The sequence below is a fragment of the Chelmon rostratus genome, chromosome 22 (assembly GCF_017976325.1).
Source record: "Chelmon rostratus isolate fCheRos1 chromosome 22, fCheRos1.pri, whole genome shotgun sequence".
Classification (NCBI taxonomy): domain Eukaryota; kingdom Metazoa; phylum Chordata; class Actinopteri; order Chaetodontiformes; family Chaetodontidae; genus Chelmon; species Chelmon rostratus.
The window spans coordinates 16,571,176-16,586,296 of record NC_055679.1 but is presented as its reverse complement, the minus strand read 5'-3'; the positions used below and the strand labels follow the sequence as shown (position 1 = coordinate 16,586,296).

The 15,121-nt window shown below is 42.5% G+C and overlaps 1 protein-coding gene across 1 annotated transcript; it reads left to right on the top strand.

Moving 5' to 3' along the window:
• Window positions 1-208: 208 nt before the first annotated feature.
• LOC121625777 (PARP1 binding protein) lies at window positions 209-15,032 on the top strand. The gene is made up of 11 exons (XM_041964029.1): window positions 209-242; window positions 686-840; window positions 1,643-1,879; window positions 1,999-2,103; window positions 3,102-3,272; window positions 3,417-3,571; window positions 6,694-6,877; window positions 7,041-7,222; window positions 8,708-8,789; window positions 12,787-12,973; window positions 13,526-15,032. Exons 2-11 carry the CDS (start codon window positions 691-693, stop codon window positions 13,831-13,833), a joined length of 1,761 nt encoding a protein of 586 aa, XP_041819963.1. The 5' UTR covers window positions 209-242; window positions 686-690; the 3' UTR covers window positions 13,834-15,032.
• The last annotated feature ends 89 nt before the right edge of the window (window positions 15,033-15,121 follow it).

The following is a 15,121-nucleotide window of genomic DNA, read 5'->3' as shown; positions in this document are numbered from 1 at the left end:
CGATATACAGCCATATTGTTGAGTAACAAAGTCTGACTTTTACTATACAACATATTCTACTATTCCGTAACGAAATTATAAAAAAGTAATGCAGACGCGAAATACTTTTTATTACAGCTCTCCCATTGTTGTCTGCTACAAGATGATTGGTTAAGAGGCGGGTCACGTCACCGGCAATTTAAAATTTCAAAACAGCTTTTTGTCGTGGACGTGTGCTCTCGGAGACTATTACAATATCAGAGGTTTGCACCATTTCAATAACGTTGTCTGATTTAATGTTGCCAGAAACATAAGTTACTCTTAGTTATATGTGTGCATCTTGTGGAACTTGACATAAAAACACATCGTAATTGTAAGTTACCTCGCTATCATTCTGCCATTAAGCCAAACAGACTCGAAGCGTTTCCTTACAATGAAAAAGGAGAGAAATGCTTTACAATTCTAAAGAGATTACAGTTTGCTTTAATGTCCAATGGCTTTATTTAGCTCCTTAAAAGATATTTTACTGCATGGTTATAGTCGACTTTGCAGTAAAACATGGTTTATTAAAGGCCATGTAAAGGAGAAGTCTGATTTTACATTTTTACATATTTGTAACTCTAGCAAGCCACGTTTACACAGGTTCTGACATTTGAGTGTATTGCTCTATTGATTTGTATTCATTTTATTTCGTTTGATGTTTAAGGGAAAATGGAGGCTTTAGAGGACCGTCTAAAGGCAATGGTGAAAATCTTCAGGAGAGAGTGCCACAGGGTTTTGCAGTCTGAGAGGACCACCATTCATGGAGCTGATGACATGCTGATGGTGCTGCAGCTGGCCATGGCAGAAGTTAATAAGCAGGTAACGGTTCATTGCTTTTATTCAAGCTTATCCGTCCCTCGTGGAGTGGCAAAAAGTTTGCGAACACAAATGCACACAAACAATTCATTCACACATATAAAATCAGTCTACAACTAAAATGGTGACCCATAAATGACTTTATTTTGATAGTGCTCTTATTCAAAGCACTTTTTTGCCCCTTGTTCATGCACACACTCAAACACTGATGGCAGCATGTAAGGAAAGAGCTGAAGTGCACATGGGTTAATGGCAGGGATAAACCATAGCTGGCCAACAATAATAATGGATAACAACAATGTCAAGTGCAAATGCATTTATAAATCTACATTCAAGGTAAACCAACCACCCTCTATACTGTGGCTGTTGATAAACTTATATTGCTTTTTGGGTACTTCATTCATTGTTAAGCTGCGTGAGGGAGGTGTGTGTTCACCGTGCAATCAGTTAGTGTCCTTTTCACAGAGGGATGTAAACCAACAAATAGAAGAAAAATTGAAAACATCTTCAATAAAAGAGGAATAAAACATGTAACTAATGATTCTTGCTGTCAGTTATGCGGCAGCCCCGTCCGTCCCCTGTACGAGCCCAGTTCACGTCATCATCATGGCACAGTTCAATTGATCCTTCATGCTGACTGTCATCACGCCTGTAACTGATGACATTACCGCAGATTTCCGGCTGAGATCGCTCATGGCCCATTTTTGGACTGCGAGAGAAGGTCTTTGTGCTTTTGAACTGATTGGTTCCAGGCTGTTGATAATTATGGCTGCTGCTTTCACTGTTTTCTCTCCTCCTGTGACAGCACGGCGGAGAGTTCAAAGTGGCTCTGAGTGATGTCCTGATGGCCTGGAAACACTTACTGTTAGACAAACTTCACCTGCCACCCCCCAGCTTTGCACGCTTGGAGAACTATGATCTCATCCTGGAGTTATACGAATCCTTCCTGAAGCGCTCCAACACCGTGGACCTGGTTGATATCCTCTCCATGTACAAACAGCTGAGACTCGTGGACTCGGACCCAGAGGAGCCTGTGAGCCCGGTGAGCGAGAGCTGGTTGAAATCAGAGTGATGATGTTGATTGCGGATGTACAGATTGGCCACTGAGTTAAAGATCAATCGATTTATCTCTCTAATGACTTGTTTTATTCTTTTGCCAAGATCCAGCTGTTCGAGTTCTTATCAGGCAACATGGAGGTCCCAGAGATTCCAGACTCTTCAGTCGCGTCAACACCGTCTGGCAAAAAAAGGCCCTGCAGCTCACAGGTAAGCCTGTTCCTGCTTTCATGCACCACTAAAACTTTTATTATAAACCACCATAATAAACCTTATTTCCACTTTGCCCCCTACCCTCTTTACTGTTTTTTTCTGGAAAATGAAATATTTTTGGCAATAATCAAAGCATTTACTTTCCTAGTCTTCAGCGTACTTCATTTCTGTCTGGAATCCATCCTGATCTCTATATCATATCACTTAGATTTAAGAGCAAAATGTGAATTAAATTACCACGCAGATGTTTAAAACATAACACAATGTGGGGCTGGACAAGAGCTCCTGTGGAGTCTCTTTCCTCAACTCTTCTCTGTCACTTGCAAAGTTATGAGTTTTCATTGGAGGCTTGCTGCTGCACGACCAACTACACTGATGTAATTTTTGGAGTTTAATATAGCTGTCAGCTGCTGTTTTTTAGTGGTTTTACTCAGGCAGTAAAGCTACTGTCCCTTTTGGTAGTTTATAAACACAGCCTGAACTGGCTTCAAGCCAAAAGTTTGACCAAAGGATTAGTTCAAGGTTTTGAGAAATGCATTGATTCACTTTCTGGTGGAGAATTAGACAATCTCATAACCCAGCGGCTGATCTCTGGTGACGATTTAGCATCTGAGAGCAACAGCCAGTGTTTCGGAGCTTCTGCTTTTATTCCTCACATTCTGCAGGAAGAAGAATAAATGTGACAATATCTCGGGTTGTGTTGCATCAATTTTAATCAAACCAAACTGTCCAAATTAAGGAGCTTTATTTAAAGGCAAATTTTTGTTACCTTTGGACAGAGTCAGGCTAGCAGTTTGAGCTTGTTTCCAGCCTTTGTGCTAAGCTAACTTGCAGCAGCTTCATATTAAGCAAACAGATATGACAGTGGTTTCAATTTCCCAAATTCTTGAATTTTTTTTTTTTAACTGATTTCTAACTGAAAATGCTAATAGAATAGAATAATATAATATTGTGCATGAATGATTATTTTCTATATTATACTATATTATCAACAGGTGAAAACGGCAGTGAGAAGGGTTTTCTGCTCCTATCTGAATTTGCTTGTGAACTCCAAGAACGACATGGCCTTGGCGCTAACCCTGGACGTCCCCAGTCGCGCTCTTGGACGACAGGCATTCACCGACATAAAACATGCTGCACGCAACAACAACACTTCTCTCTTCTTGGTAAGAAACGCCCACACTCGGCACGTTCTTCGGCTTTAGCAATGACGTATTTACACTTTACGTCACTAGAAAACCAAAACTATGACATTAAATTGCAGTAATCCTCTCTGGTGCAACATTTGGGTCTCTTTCATGCTTTTGCAGGCTGTGACATCTTTTGTGAGGGCCATCCAGCTCGGAGGGAAGGGCTACGCTCCAGCTGAGTCCGACCCACTGAGGAAACATGTCAAAGGCCTGTCTGACTTTGTCCAGTTTCTAGACAACCTGGAAGAAATACTGGGGGAGATTCCTGACCCAAGGTACACAATGCAGCTTAATCCAGGCTTCCACTTGCTCCCTGTCTTACTGTTGCTTTTGAGGTAATGCCTGCCGTCTTGTGACAGAATCGGCTGTAATTGTCGGGAGGCAGTTTAAAGTTGTAAAAGTGTCACAGAGCTGCAATTTACTGGGAGAAGAAAACTCAGAGCGAGACAAATTACTCATCTTTTCTTGTACAATGTCTATATTCATGTTTTGTAGATGTCATGCCTTTACACATTACAGGAATAGTTTGATGTGTTGGGCAAACTATGAGGCTACAGCCAGGAGATGATTAGCTTAGCATAAAGACTGGACACATAATTACTGTAAAGACATGAAGGTAAAAAGAAAAGAGGATATAATTGCTCTCACAGAAGTGTTGATCAGTGTATTTTTAAGTTTGGACGGAGCCTGGCCAACTTTTTTTCTCTGCCTCCAGTCTTAATGCTAAGCTAAGCTAACCACTCCTGGCTCCACCTTAACACACATACATTTTTTGACTATAATCTTCTCTTCTAACTCTTGGTATGTTTGTAATGGTCTTCAGTGGTTTTCTCTTAAAATATTCACTCTTTGGATAAAATCTTAAATATCTGACCAAATATCTAAAAAAAAAAAAAGAAAAAAAGGGGGAATTTATTTCAATTGATCAGCGAGACCAACAAACAGTACAAGAAATAGTTTAACATTTTGGGAAATACACTTATTTACTTTCTGATGAAGAGTTAGATGAGAAGTTTGATGCCATTTCATATCTGACATGGAAATAAAAGGCTTAGCTAACCAGCAGGTGGTTAGCTGCTAATCTAAGCTAACCAGCAGGTGGCTAGCTTAGCTTGTTTCTTGGACTTTTGCTCCAGATCAGTTTGATTTTTTTTAAAAAAGGCTTTGTATTCTCCTAAAACAGTCAGGCACTGTAGTTCTTATCTAACCTTCCTCAAACAGAAGTGCTGCATTTGTGGACTGTTTTCAGCCTCGGATTAAGACACATTTGTTTATAATGAAGGGACGTTGTCAGCCAGTGTGCTCATTGATGTGTTTATTTATCATAGAGGAAAAGGATTTATCAGGGTTTGGATTTACACACGGCACTTGTGGGATCAATTTATTGTCAGTTTGGTCTTTTCATGGAATTGTTGACAGTAAGAAAAACCGACCAGACTGATCCCGTCAGAATGACTCGGGTCCTCCAAGTTTACCAAATGAGAAATTCAGGCTAAAATAAAGTCAAGAAATCCTAATGGTTACAGCAGTTTTTTTTCCTTAGTTGCCAGGCATAAATCACTTATTTGTAGTAGCTAATCCTACATATGCTAGTACAAGCAACTTTCCATTTCAAATAATGCATCATTACGAAATGCTGTATTTACTTTATTGAAGTCTAATCCTCATATAAACGCATTCAAATCCCGGAGAAATCATCCTGAGCAGATCAGGGGAATTCAGAGATTCCAAGAAAAGTTGAGCATGCTTTGGTATCTGGCAGCGACTGAGGTCGAATACAGTGAAATTTATGACTGAGTGGGATTTTCTTTGAATTGCTTCACTTCTCGCAATTTCAAGTTCAGGTTAAATTCTGTTTCCTCTCCGCTGTGGCTGATTCTCATGCATTAAATTAAATTCTGAAAGCTGAACTGAGCTCTGCTCTGTGTGGGGGCTTTGCCGCTACTACTGGTAGGAATATTTCCAGCCGGGTGTGTTGGCCTGGCAGACACCTGTGCGCTGAAATCACACCTGTGATCATAAAAATCCACCTGTCCCACTGCAGCTCGTTATTATTTCCTTCAAATACCTGTAATGACTCCCATCTAAGCTTCTCACGATAACATTTGGATTGCTAAAGCATGTTCATCTTTGCTACATCAAAGCCTGTCTCCGTTAAATAACTTGTTCCCTGTTTGGAGCTCTTACTTTGATGAATTATCATCAAACCTCAAGCTCCACAGATCACTCTCCATACCATTACAGATTATTTTGGATGTCGAAGCATTTGGCACCACAACAAAAGTGGCTATCAGAAATGATTTCGCCGTTCAGTCATGTGAGGGTTGAGCTTTGAGGTGAAGCTGTTGAAGGCACCCTTTGTAGCGGTCCCAGTAGCGGCGCTAGCTCCGCTCGGCCGAGCCATAACAACACATTGTGATGTTTGTGTAGTAGTGGATTCGCCTCTCGCTGCTCTTCTGAGGGTTCTCAGTTCTTGCAGGCTGATGAGAGGGCTCCACGTCTGATGAGACACTGATGAACTCGGCCAACATGTGTCTTTCAACAGGCAGTGCCTTTGCGCTCTCAGTGGAGTACTGTATTTCCTCATACAAACACCTTCTATGGAGAGTTCAGGGCCCCTTGTTCGCTGAACATCTGTTTTCCCAAATGATTCTGTTACTGAGGCCTGCTCGCTCTCATCAGAGCCGGGTCAGGGTTGGACCACCGCCTCTCCACCTTACTGCGATCTCTTCTCGCCTGCTGCAGCGCACTCGACTGTTGGAGAGCTACAGAAGTGATGTGTTGCTATGATTTCGGTGTGCGAGCATGCCCGAAAATCCCACCAAACTGTGAGGAGGAAAATCCTGGAGTTTCTGTGCTGACAGTCCGTCGGTGAGAGCAGTGACAGTGCCCAGGGTGACTTTAACAGGGATATGGAGCATATTTTCTGCTTCATAACTGTTAACATTGGCAAAGCTGCGTTACAGTGAAATAAAGCTCAACTGGATGTTAACACAGAAACAATTACTCTGAGCCCTTAAAGTCAGTGTCCAATTAATTGAAAGTGAAGCTGCAGTATATCTTTTGAAGACATTCAGACGAAGGCCCTGGCTTTTCTGGGTTTTCGGTTTTAGGAGAGAGTTATTCATGTTGGCAAATATTGGCTGAACTCTTGAACGCTATTAATTCCATCCAGATGAAAACCTGTGTGTGTGTGTGTGTTTGTGTGTGTGTGTGTGTTTGTGTGTGTGTGTGTGTGTGTGTGTGTGTGTGTGTGTGTCTTTTCTGCAGAAGAAAAGAGCATTGCTTTCCAAAACAAATTCAGGGTTTTTGGTTGTTTCTTTTTTTCCTCTGCTCTCGGCACAATGCGGCTCTCTCGGCAGATGTCATTGTGACTGTCCCCGTGTTTGATTCTCAGTGTGTGTGGAGCCAGGCTGGTGGCTGCCATCAGGGCGGTGCTGGTGAAGGGACGTAGCAGTGGAGATGCAGTGTACGCTGCAGCCGAAGAGACGACGAAGGAGCTGAAGGAGAGGATCTGCCAACTCCACCACATCCAGAAACAGACTGCTAACGCAAGCCGGACCGGGATAAGCCCTGCCAGGGTAATGTACAGCTTCCGCTCTGCAGCCAGCCAGCCATAGTTCTGGCTTTTGTATCTGTCCTGAGGTCTATGCATTAATACAAAACCCACTTCATCTTCTTTAACTGTGCGCTGTGTGAGCTGACAGAGCACTGATTTGTATTTGTGCTTCTGCTCCTCTCCAGCCAAGGGTGCACGCAGTCAATCACGCCACCGCGTACGGCGGTCGGGACACTGTGAAGGTGCTGATGGCTCTGCTGGATGAGGAAGCGTCGACTCCTCCGTGTCAGAACAAGGCAGACCTGCTGTCCGAGGACCAGCCCGTCCTCAGCGAGGCAGAGGGGAGCTGCATCCTCACGCTGTTCAGGTTGGTAGCAGTGGCTCTAGGGATCTTTCCACCAGTTTGGTCCAGACTGAAAGATCTCCACAGCTAGTTTGCATTTATGTTTGGTGCAGACATTCATGATCCCCAGATGATACTGACTTCGGTGATCCCTGATGTTTCCTCTAGCGCCACCATGTAGGTTGGAATGAAATGTCTCAGCTATCAGATGGGTCAAACATTCCCATCCCCCTCAGGATGAATTCTAATGGCTTTGGAGATCCTTTAACTTTTCCTCTAGCGCCATCATCAGGTCAAAGTTTAGTTTAGTCAGTTGTACTTTGTGTTTGGCGTTAATTAGCAAATGATATTATGCTGACATGGTCAACATTATACCTGCAAAACAACAGCATGTTAGTATTGTCATTGGGAGCATGTTGCCATGTTAGCATTTAGCAAAAAGCACTGCTTTTCCTAAGTACAACCCCACAGAGCTGCTAGCATAGCTGTAGGCTAATATATGTTTAAATAAGTTTTGAAATGATTAGTCAGCACTTTACATGAGTCATTTATGGGTTTTGGGCTGTTGTTCTAACAGAATAAGTAATTTGAATTTTATCACTTTTGGCATTTCACTATTGTCCTGCTTGACATTGTACAATAAATTATTAAACTAAACGATTAATTGAATTATCATAAGAATAGCAAACAGATTAACCAATAATGACTCAGCTGGTATTTGTAGCTGAACTGACTTCAAGCTCATTGTGGCACAACTTCTTGGACAGAAGGTCAAAATCTGCAATGACAATCATGTTCTGCCTGAAGCTCACTTATCACAGGGGATTGAGAAACATGTGCAGAGTAATGATAATGTTGTTTTTACCACTCTGTTTATTATAGACAAAAGACATATCGCACACTCTTCTGCTTCACCACAGTGTAGCACCAGAGTACTGTCTGTAAACTGTCGATTCTGACAGACCTTATATTCAGCTAAATGCTTTGTCACACCCTTCAAGGGTCAAGTAAACACTAGTAAATCAAAAGTTAATATTTTACTATGAGAAAGAAATCTCACAGAGCTTTGAATTAGATTTGAGCATTTTACTACCACAGGATTCAGAGTGGGAAAGCCCCTGAAACAGCAATTAGACCAACATGAGACTCTACATCTCTCTACTGAAACCATATGGAGGAAAATCCTCCCACACCACACTGGAACAATTTCTCTGGTCGAACATCTGAAATAAAAATAATAGTATAAAAAAACAGCCACTGGCTGTGGTCGGGGGGGAACCTACATTATGCCTGAGGTGGATGACATTGAATGGCTGATATCCAATTTGTTGCAAAAAGCCGACATCAGCTCAGTCTGACGCGAGCGCAAACGTCTTTTCTATGACGTGTAAAGCAGCGTTTTTGAAGAAGCGGTGGGTAGAGTTCTTGGTTGTTGTGACCATGTTACTTTCTAGCTTTTCTAATTTATAAACCTCTTGTCTTTGCCTCTCATTGTGGCTCGCCCCTCAGATCCCCTGAAGTGTCTGCTGGATGTTCTCCAGAACCTCTACGGAACCGAGTCCAAAGCCGGCTAGACCTGCTCAAACCCAAGGTAACGTGGGCCCCTTCATCCAAGAGCCCCAAATCCAAACCATCAGTTACTTCAAATTGAATCAGATGTACAAACATTGAAAATAATGTCTTTACATCCTGTAATTTCTCCCTGGTATTATGTTATTTATTTTCTTAGCTGAAGCGCACATCTTAACTGACTTCCACCGTTCCCGTTTGTACAGCTGTGTTTTAGCTCTTAGTGTTGGTTTGAGGGTGCCGTTTAAATCCATGGCATAAAACGACTTATTCGTGGGGGATTCAAACCATTAACCAATCCTAATGATAAGTTATCCTATTGTCAGGGCTCGGCTCCATTTGCTTACAGTGCACAATAAAACACACACTGTATATCTGATATTGATATCTCTTCCTTCCTGGCTGTGAGCTCGGCTGCTTTCAGTCTGAGGGAATCTGTCACATTATCAGAATACAGACTGACCTGAGTTGTGCTTTTATTGTTGAATTTTATCCTACGGCAAGCAAAGAGGCTTATTTGATCAGACTCTTGATTTAGCACCACAGTACCCTTCCTCAGTGCCATTTTAAGGTACTTGTACTTGAGTATTTCCATTTAATGCTACATTTAATGCTACCACGTCTGATCCACCATTAATCATCAATCATGATGACGGTTTAGCCTCTGGGAGCAACAGCCAACGTTTTGGAAAGTGTCGCCTTACACAGTTTGTCCACCAGAGAGTGCTGATGAGTTGATTTTTGAGCTGTAGGTTGTCCCACTCAGTATGTGTCTTGGTCACACTTTTTTAAAGGCTTTATGCAAGGAAGTGTATGAAGCCATTTGTGGCTCCACAGGGAGCTGTGTCCGAATAACTGCCTCAAGTGATGTCACTTGAGTCAGTGTCGGTTGAGGCCGAAAGCTACAGTTTTGAAAATTAAACACATCTGGAGGTGTGGCGTCAGAAAGAAGTGATTTTACCAGGCCTCTCTAGCACGACGTCTGCTTGAGGCTAGCTGCTACTTTAGCCACAACTAGCATACCACACCTGAATCTGTGACTGAATCTCTGGTCTGTCGCAAGCCGAGTTGCATCATGGGTAATGTAGGAGTTGACAAGGAAAAAGAAGAATGAGTGGAATAGAAAAGACGATGTTCTGCTGCATGGATTTTAATCATTTCGTAGGAAAGTGTCCACCATGAGTCCGACAACGTTGCACTGTGTTATAAAGTCCAGTGCTGAAGCAGTGGAGCACCGATTAAACCAATATATCATTATGGGTTTATTTTTTTACTCACAAATATCAGTATCGGCCTCAAAAATTCAGTATTGGTCAGGTAATTCCAGCTTCAACATTTTACTGCTTAAATGCTAACGCATCGGTTATCATAATCAAATTATATAATATTCAAAAAATCACTCTGAAAGGGCTCTTCTGCACACTAATTAGTTCTTTTACTCTTTCGACCTGGTACAATTTTTCATGCAGAACTACTTGTAACAGAGCATTCTTACAGTCTCATATTGCAACCTTTACGTGAACGTCTGCATACGCTCGACAATTGCTGATTCACCCAAAACACACTGACATGAGCAGCTTTAGATTTGCTGGTAGGCCTGATCTTTTAACCTGAGGTAGCTCCACTGTGTGAACTCCTTTTGAACATGTATGCTAAACACATTTTGTGAAATGGCTCCTTTATTTGATTGCGCTAGCAGATGTCATTTTAGCTCCCCACAATCTGGCTGCCTTCCTGTTTGAGTGCGCTGTAATGGTCCCTGGGCAGCTCACCGCTTCCTGAACTCGGTGAGCGGAAGCTTTCTGCATCAATTTCACTTTGAAGAAGCCATATCAGTCGCGTAATTCGACTAGCAAGGGAAACTTGAAAGGTTATTGTTTCCTGTTGTCTGCTGAATGACTTTATCCCAGACTCCTCCAGCAGTTTCATCATGCACTGACGTCAACTAGCACACACAGAGATGGACAGATTTAGTTTCTGCTTTTGGGACGTTTCCAAATCTCTTTCTCAGTGCCACAGATGATCCAAACAGAAACAAACTGGACTGAAACTCTTAATGCCAATTTAGTGTTGCTCCTCTGTGACGTCGGTAACGATGTTTGTGCAAAGATACATTTGATTTGCATTATAGTACGACAGAATATTCACTTTATCCCAGAATGGCTATATCAGTCTCTGATGGTGATCCTAGTCATGTTGCACCTGTTACTCATTCCCACTTTTATCACCTGCGTGTGAGAACACATGTCAAAACATAAAGCTGCAGAAATTGCTTGCACCTGCTTTTGGAAGTACCATCAGGAATGTCTTGGTCAGGTGTCTCCAGCATCGTGTCAGGCGGTGTGCGGAGGTTATTTCAGGACAGCCATCTTCAGAGGAATGGGGCTGTCTGACCACACGGTGCCACGTTGGGCTCCCACCTGTTGTAATTGGATTAAATGTTCTCCGTCGGTCATAGTTTGGCCGTGCTCACTCTTCCATCCCCTCCCATTGTTTCTGGGGCGTTTCTGATATGTTTTATTAGCATGCAAGCAGGGCAGCATACATTTTTAGCTCCATTATTGACGTGTGCCTCATTCTTAGGGTTGCTGTTGTTTTAGGTGCTCTTTTAAGAAGTTCTTTTGAAAAGCACCAAGGCTTTGATCCCTTTGTGCTTTACAGACCCACCCAGCTTTGCTCGCTGTACTTTTCCCTCAGATTTCTCCTCCCTACTGTGGCCCACTGGCCTGAAGGGTGAAATCCTTGGATTGTGATAATCCCAAGCAGGAGTAGATCAAACACTGGATGAAAAGATGTGGATCTGTGTGCCCCAGAGCCAGGATTGTAGTCTTCAGCATCGTTCACTCTGTTATAACTAACTAGTTTGTCCGAAAAGGCTTTTAATGAGGTGCTGCTCTGCTGTCTTAGACATGTACTTGTGATAAGACTGAAGAAAGCAAAGTTGGGGAAATGTGTAATTCATTGACCTTTATCAATGACTGAAGCAACCATCATGTGGCCTGTGATCAGTGTAAAAGGTCAGCAAATTATACAGCAACAGAAAGGTTCACTAATTATAGCGCAAGAGATTGATTTAAAACACTTTTAATAATGCCTGGCTCTTTCTCATTTGATTTTTGTGTTTAAAACGCTGAAGCCAGAAAATATGTTTTTAAAGCCAGGAATCTTGGCCACCAGCCGTTAGTCACTGATAGTGATCAACAGCCATGCCACCATTAACATTTTTGGTTTTTAGTGAAACGTCTAGACAGCTATTGGATGGATTGCCATGATCTTTGCTACAGATGTTAACGCTGCCTAGAGAATGGATCCTAATGACTGGTAAGCCCCTGACTTTTCATGTGGCGCCACCAGCAGGTCAAAGTTTTAACTTATCCAGTGAAAAATCTCAACGTCTACGAGATGGATTGGCACAAAATTTTGTATTGACAGTCTAAATTCCCTGACGTCATAACCGAAAGACTTTGGGGATCCCCTGATTTTTCCTCTAGCACCACCACAAGGTTCCCATTTGTGATGGTTTATCACCGTATGCATGCCTTTACTTCCCATCAGCCTCAGCTGTACTTTGTGTCTCCTGCTATTTGTTGTTGTCCTATTGTTTTATTTAATGTTAGCGTGCTAACACACTAAGATGGTGACCACAGTAAACAATATACCTGTTAACAACGCCTTGTTAGCATTGTCACTGCGAGCATGTTGCCAGGCTCGCATTAGCATTTAGCTCAAAGCACTGCTGTTCTTAAGTAAAGCCTCACAGAGCTGCTAGCATGGCTGAAACTTGGCGCTTCCCTCTAGCTTGTTGAGCAGTTGAAAATGTGCAGAGTGGGAAAGCATTTCTTGAAATTTGAGTACAAGTGAGTTTTGTTTTTTTTTTCTCCAAACACTAGAGTGGAAGCCAGAAAGTACTTTTTGAAAGCTGGAAACCAAGGCCACCTGCCCTGAGTCACTGATACTGATCATCCACCATGTCATCATATCATATCGGTTGGATTAAAGGGTTTTTCTGTTTATTCCAGGCCAAAGACAGAGTCATTCGATCCCAGTTTGCGTGCACATACAAAGACGAAGAACTGCCCCTCAACCGTGTGCTGGAGTTCCCCAGCACCAGCCAGGTCCCAACCTGTGTGCACCCAGCACCCAAACCCAAGTACACCCCAGCTGTGGATGAGGCGTGCGGCTCAGATGTGGAGGAGACAACCCCAGGTACAGATTCAACCTCGACTTCATCAGAACCTACAGGTTAACGTGCTGCACTGCATGCGGAGAAAAGCTCAAAATGTCAACACGAGCGGTGCAGCGTTCCCTTTCTGCCGGGATGGATTTCTGTTTCCTCTGACGCCACACAGCTGGACGGAGGCCCAGGCACGCCTTCTCCGCTCCAGCCTTGAACCCTTCCCAGTCCGAGCCCTGGGACTGATGCTTAACATCAGCCATTAAACGAATCTCCATTCTATAAAACCTGCTCACACCCACATCTGTTGTAAAAACCAAAAAGCACACACACACACACACACACACACACACACACACTCATGCAGACTTTTTGCCCATTTCCCCTTCTGTCTTTTGTTACGTGGGAATTCAGGCTCGGCTCCACCAGGTTACATGACAAATGTTAAATTTCAGCTTCATAGAATAAACACACAGCCTGCTTCAACCAGCAGCTAACGTCAGAAATTTCGTCACAACATTTTCCCTTTTTTTTTTTTCTACAAGCTTGTCACACTTGCTTTTGCTTTGTTTCACTCTTTCCAGCCTCTGAATGTCCAAATAAGGAGCAGAGCGGCGTGCGGCGGGGGGCTGCTCCCGGGCAAAGAAGTGGAAATGCCCAAAACAGAGGTGCAGGCCCGGGTAATAGAAAAAAGACTGCCATTCAGACGCAGAGCTGCAAGAGGAAGCAGGTGGATTCGAATCAACATGGAGGATCAGAGAATGAGCCTCCACAGAAGAAACAGCCCCGTAGCGTCTTGGTCAAAATGCCTGGAAAGACTGTCAGCAAGGCCTCGAGTAAGAAGAAGCTGATAGCCGGGCAGGGAAAGCTAACCAGCTTCTTCAGAGTCTAATGATCGTCATGTTGGTACACTGGATGGACTTTCTGCCAAACAGTGTTCATACAAAGCCCGAGTGTTGTACAGCTGTTTCTTCTCACTGACAAATCTTGCATAGCATGTGAACGTTCCAATTAAGGCTGCAGCTAATGATTATTTTCAGCCTCAGTTAATCGGTTGACTGTTATCTTAATGAATTTCTTGAAGATAGTTTTGAGAAATGTGCTCGTTTGCACACTTGCTGAGAGTTTGATGAGAAGATCAACGTCACTTTCATGTCTGTGCACTAAATACGAAGCCAGAGCTAGCTCATAAGCTTATTGTAGCATAAAGGCTGGAAGCAGTGGAAAGCAGTTAGCAAGCTAACCCACTAACCCGCTAACAAGTTAATTTTTAAAAACTTTGGTCAGAGTTGGCAAACCCCCAGCTCCCTTTCCTGTGCTAAACTAAGCTAACCAGCCACTAGCAGTAGCTTCTTTTGCCATACAGATTTGTTTTTGTATGGATTAAACTAAAAAGATATAATGTGCAACATGTTAATGTTAGCATTTATATGAAAGCAATGCGGTGCTGTCCTAGCATGACTTTTCCTAGCATGATTCTTACTTTTTTTACTCTGTGTTTTGTGTGGATTAAACAAACAACATACACGTGTTAACTAGTGAGCTTTAGAGGTTCTAGTAGGGGGATTTTGTTCCCTTTTTAACCAGAGCCAGTATAAGCGTTTCCCCCAATTTCAAGTCTTTATGCTAATGTAAGCTAACTGCCTGGCGGCTATACCTTAATATGTAGTGTACACACACAAGAGTGGTATCAATCTTCTCATTTCACTTTCAGCAATGTGGTGGCTAGGTATATTTTCCAAAATGTCAAACTATTTAACTACTTACAGTGGTCTCAAAAGATGTTTTCATTTGAGAGGCAGGAACCAGCAAATGTAAACCGTGAACTGTGCTTATCAAAATTATTGCTAATTAATGTTCTGTTAATTAACAAAGGATTCACACAGGTTTAAGAGGCATTTTTACCCATTTAGCAGTGTGGAAAATGTAGGCGGCTGTAATGTGATTGGATGAATTTGATGCAGATCATTGGGATTTTGGACTTGGTCAGTATGAGTTTTTATCTATTTTACCAGTAATATTCCACAATGAAACCAACTCTGTAAATATGATGCAGACTTTTCCTTTTTAATAAAGTTTTATTTTGTTTTATATTTTTGTGCACTCTCATTTTCTACAAGGAAATGCATTTCAGCGTTGACACATGAGGAAGAAATTTTTACAGCACATCGAAGGGAGGG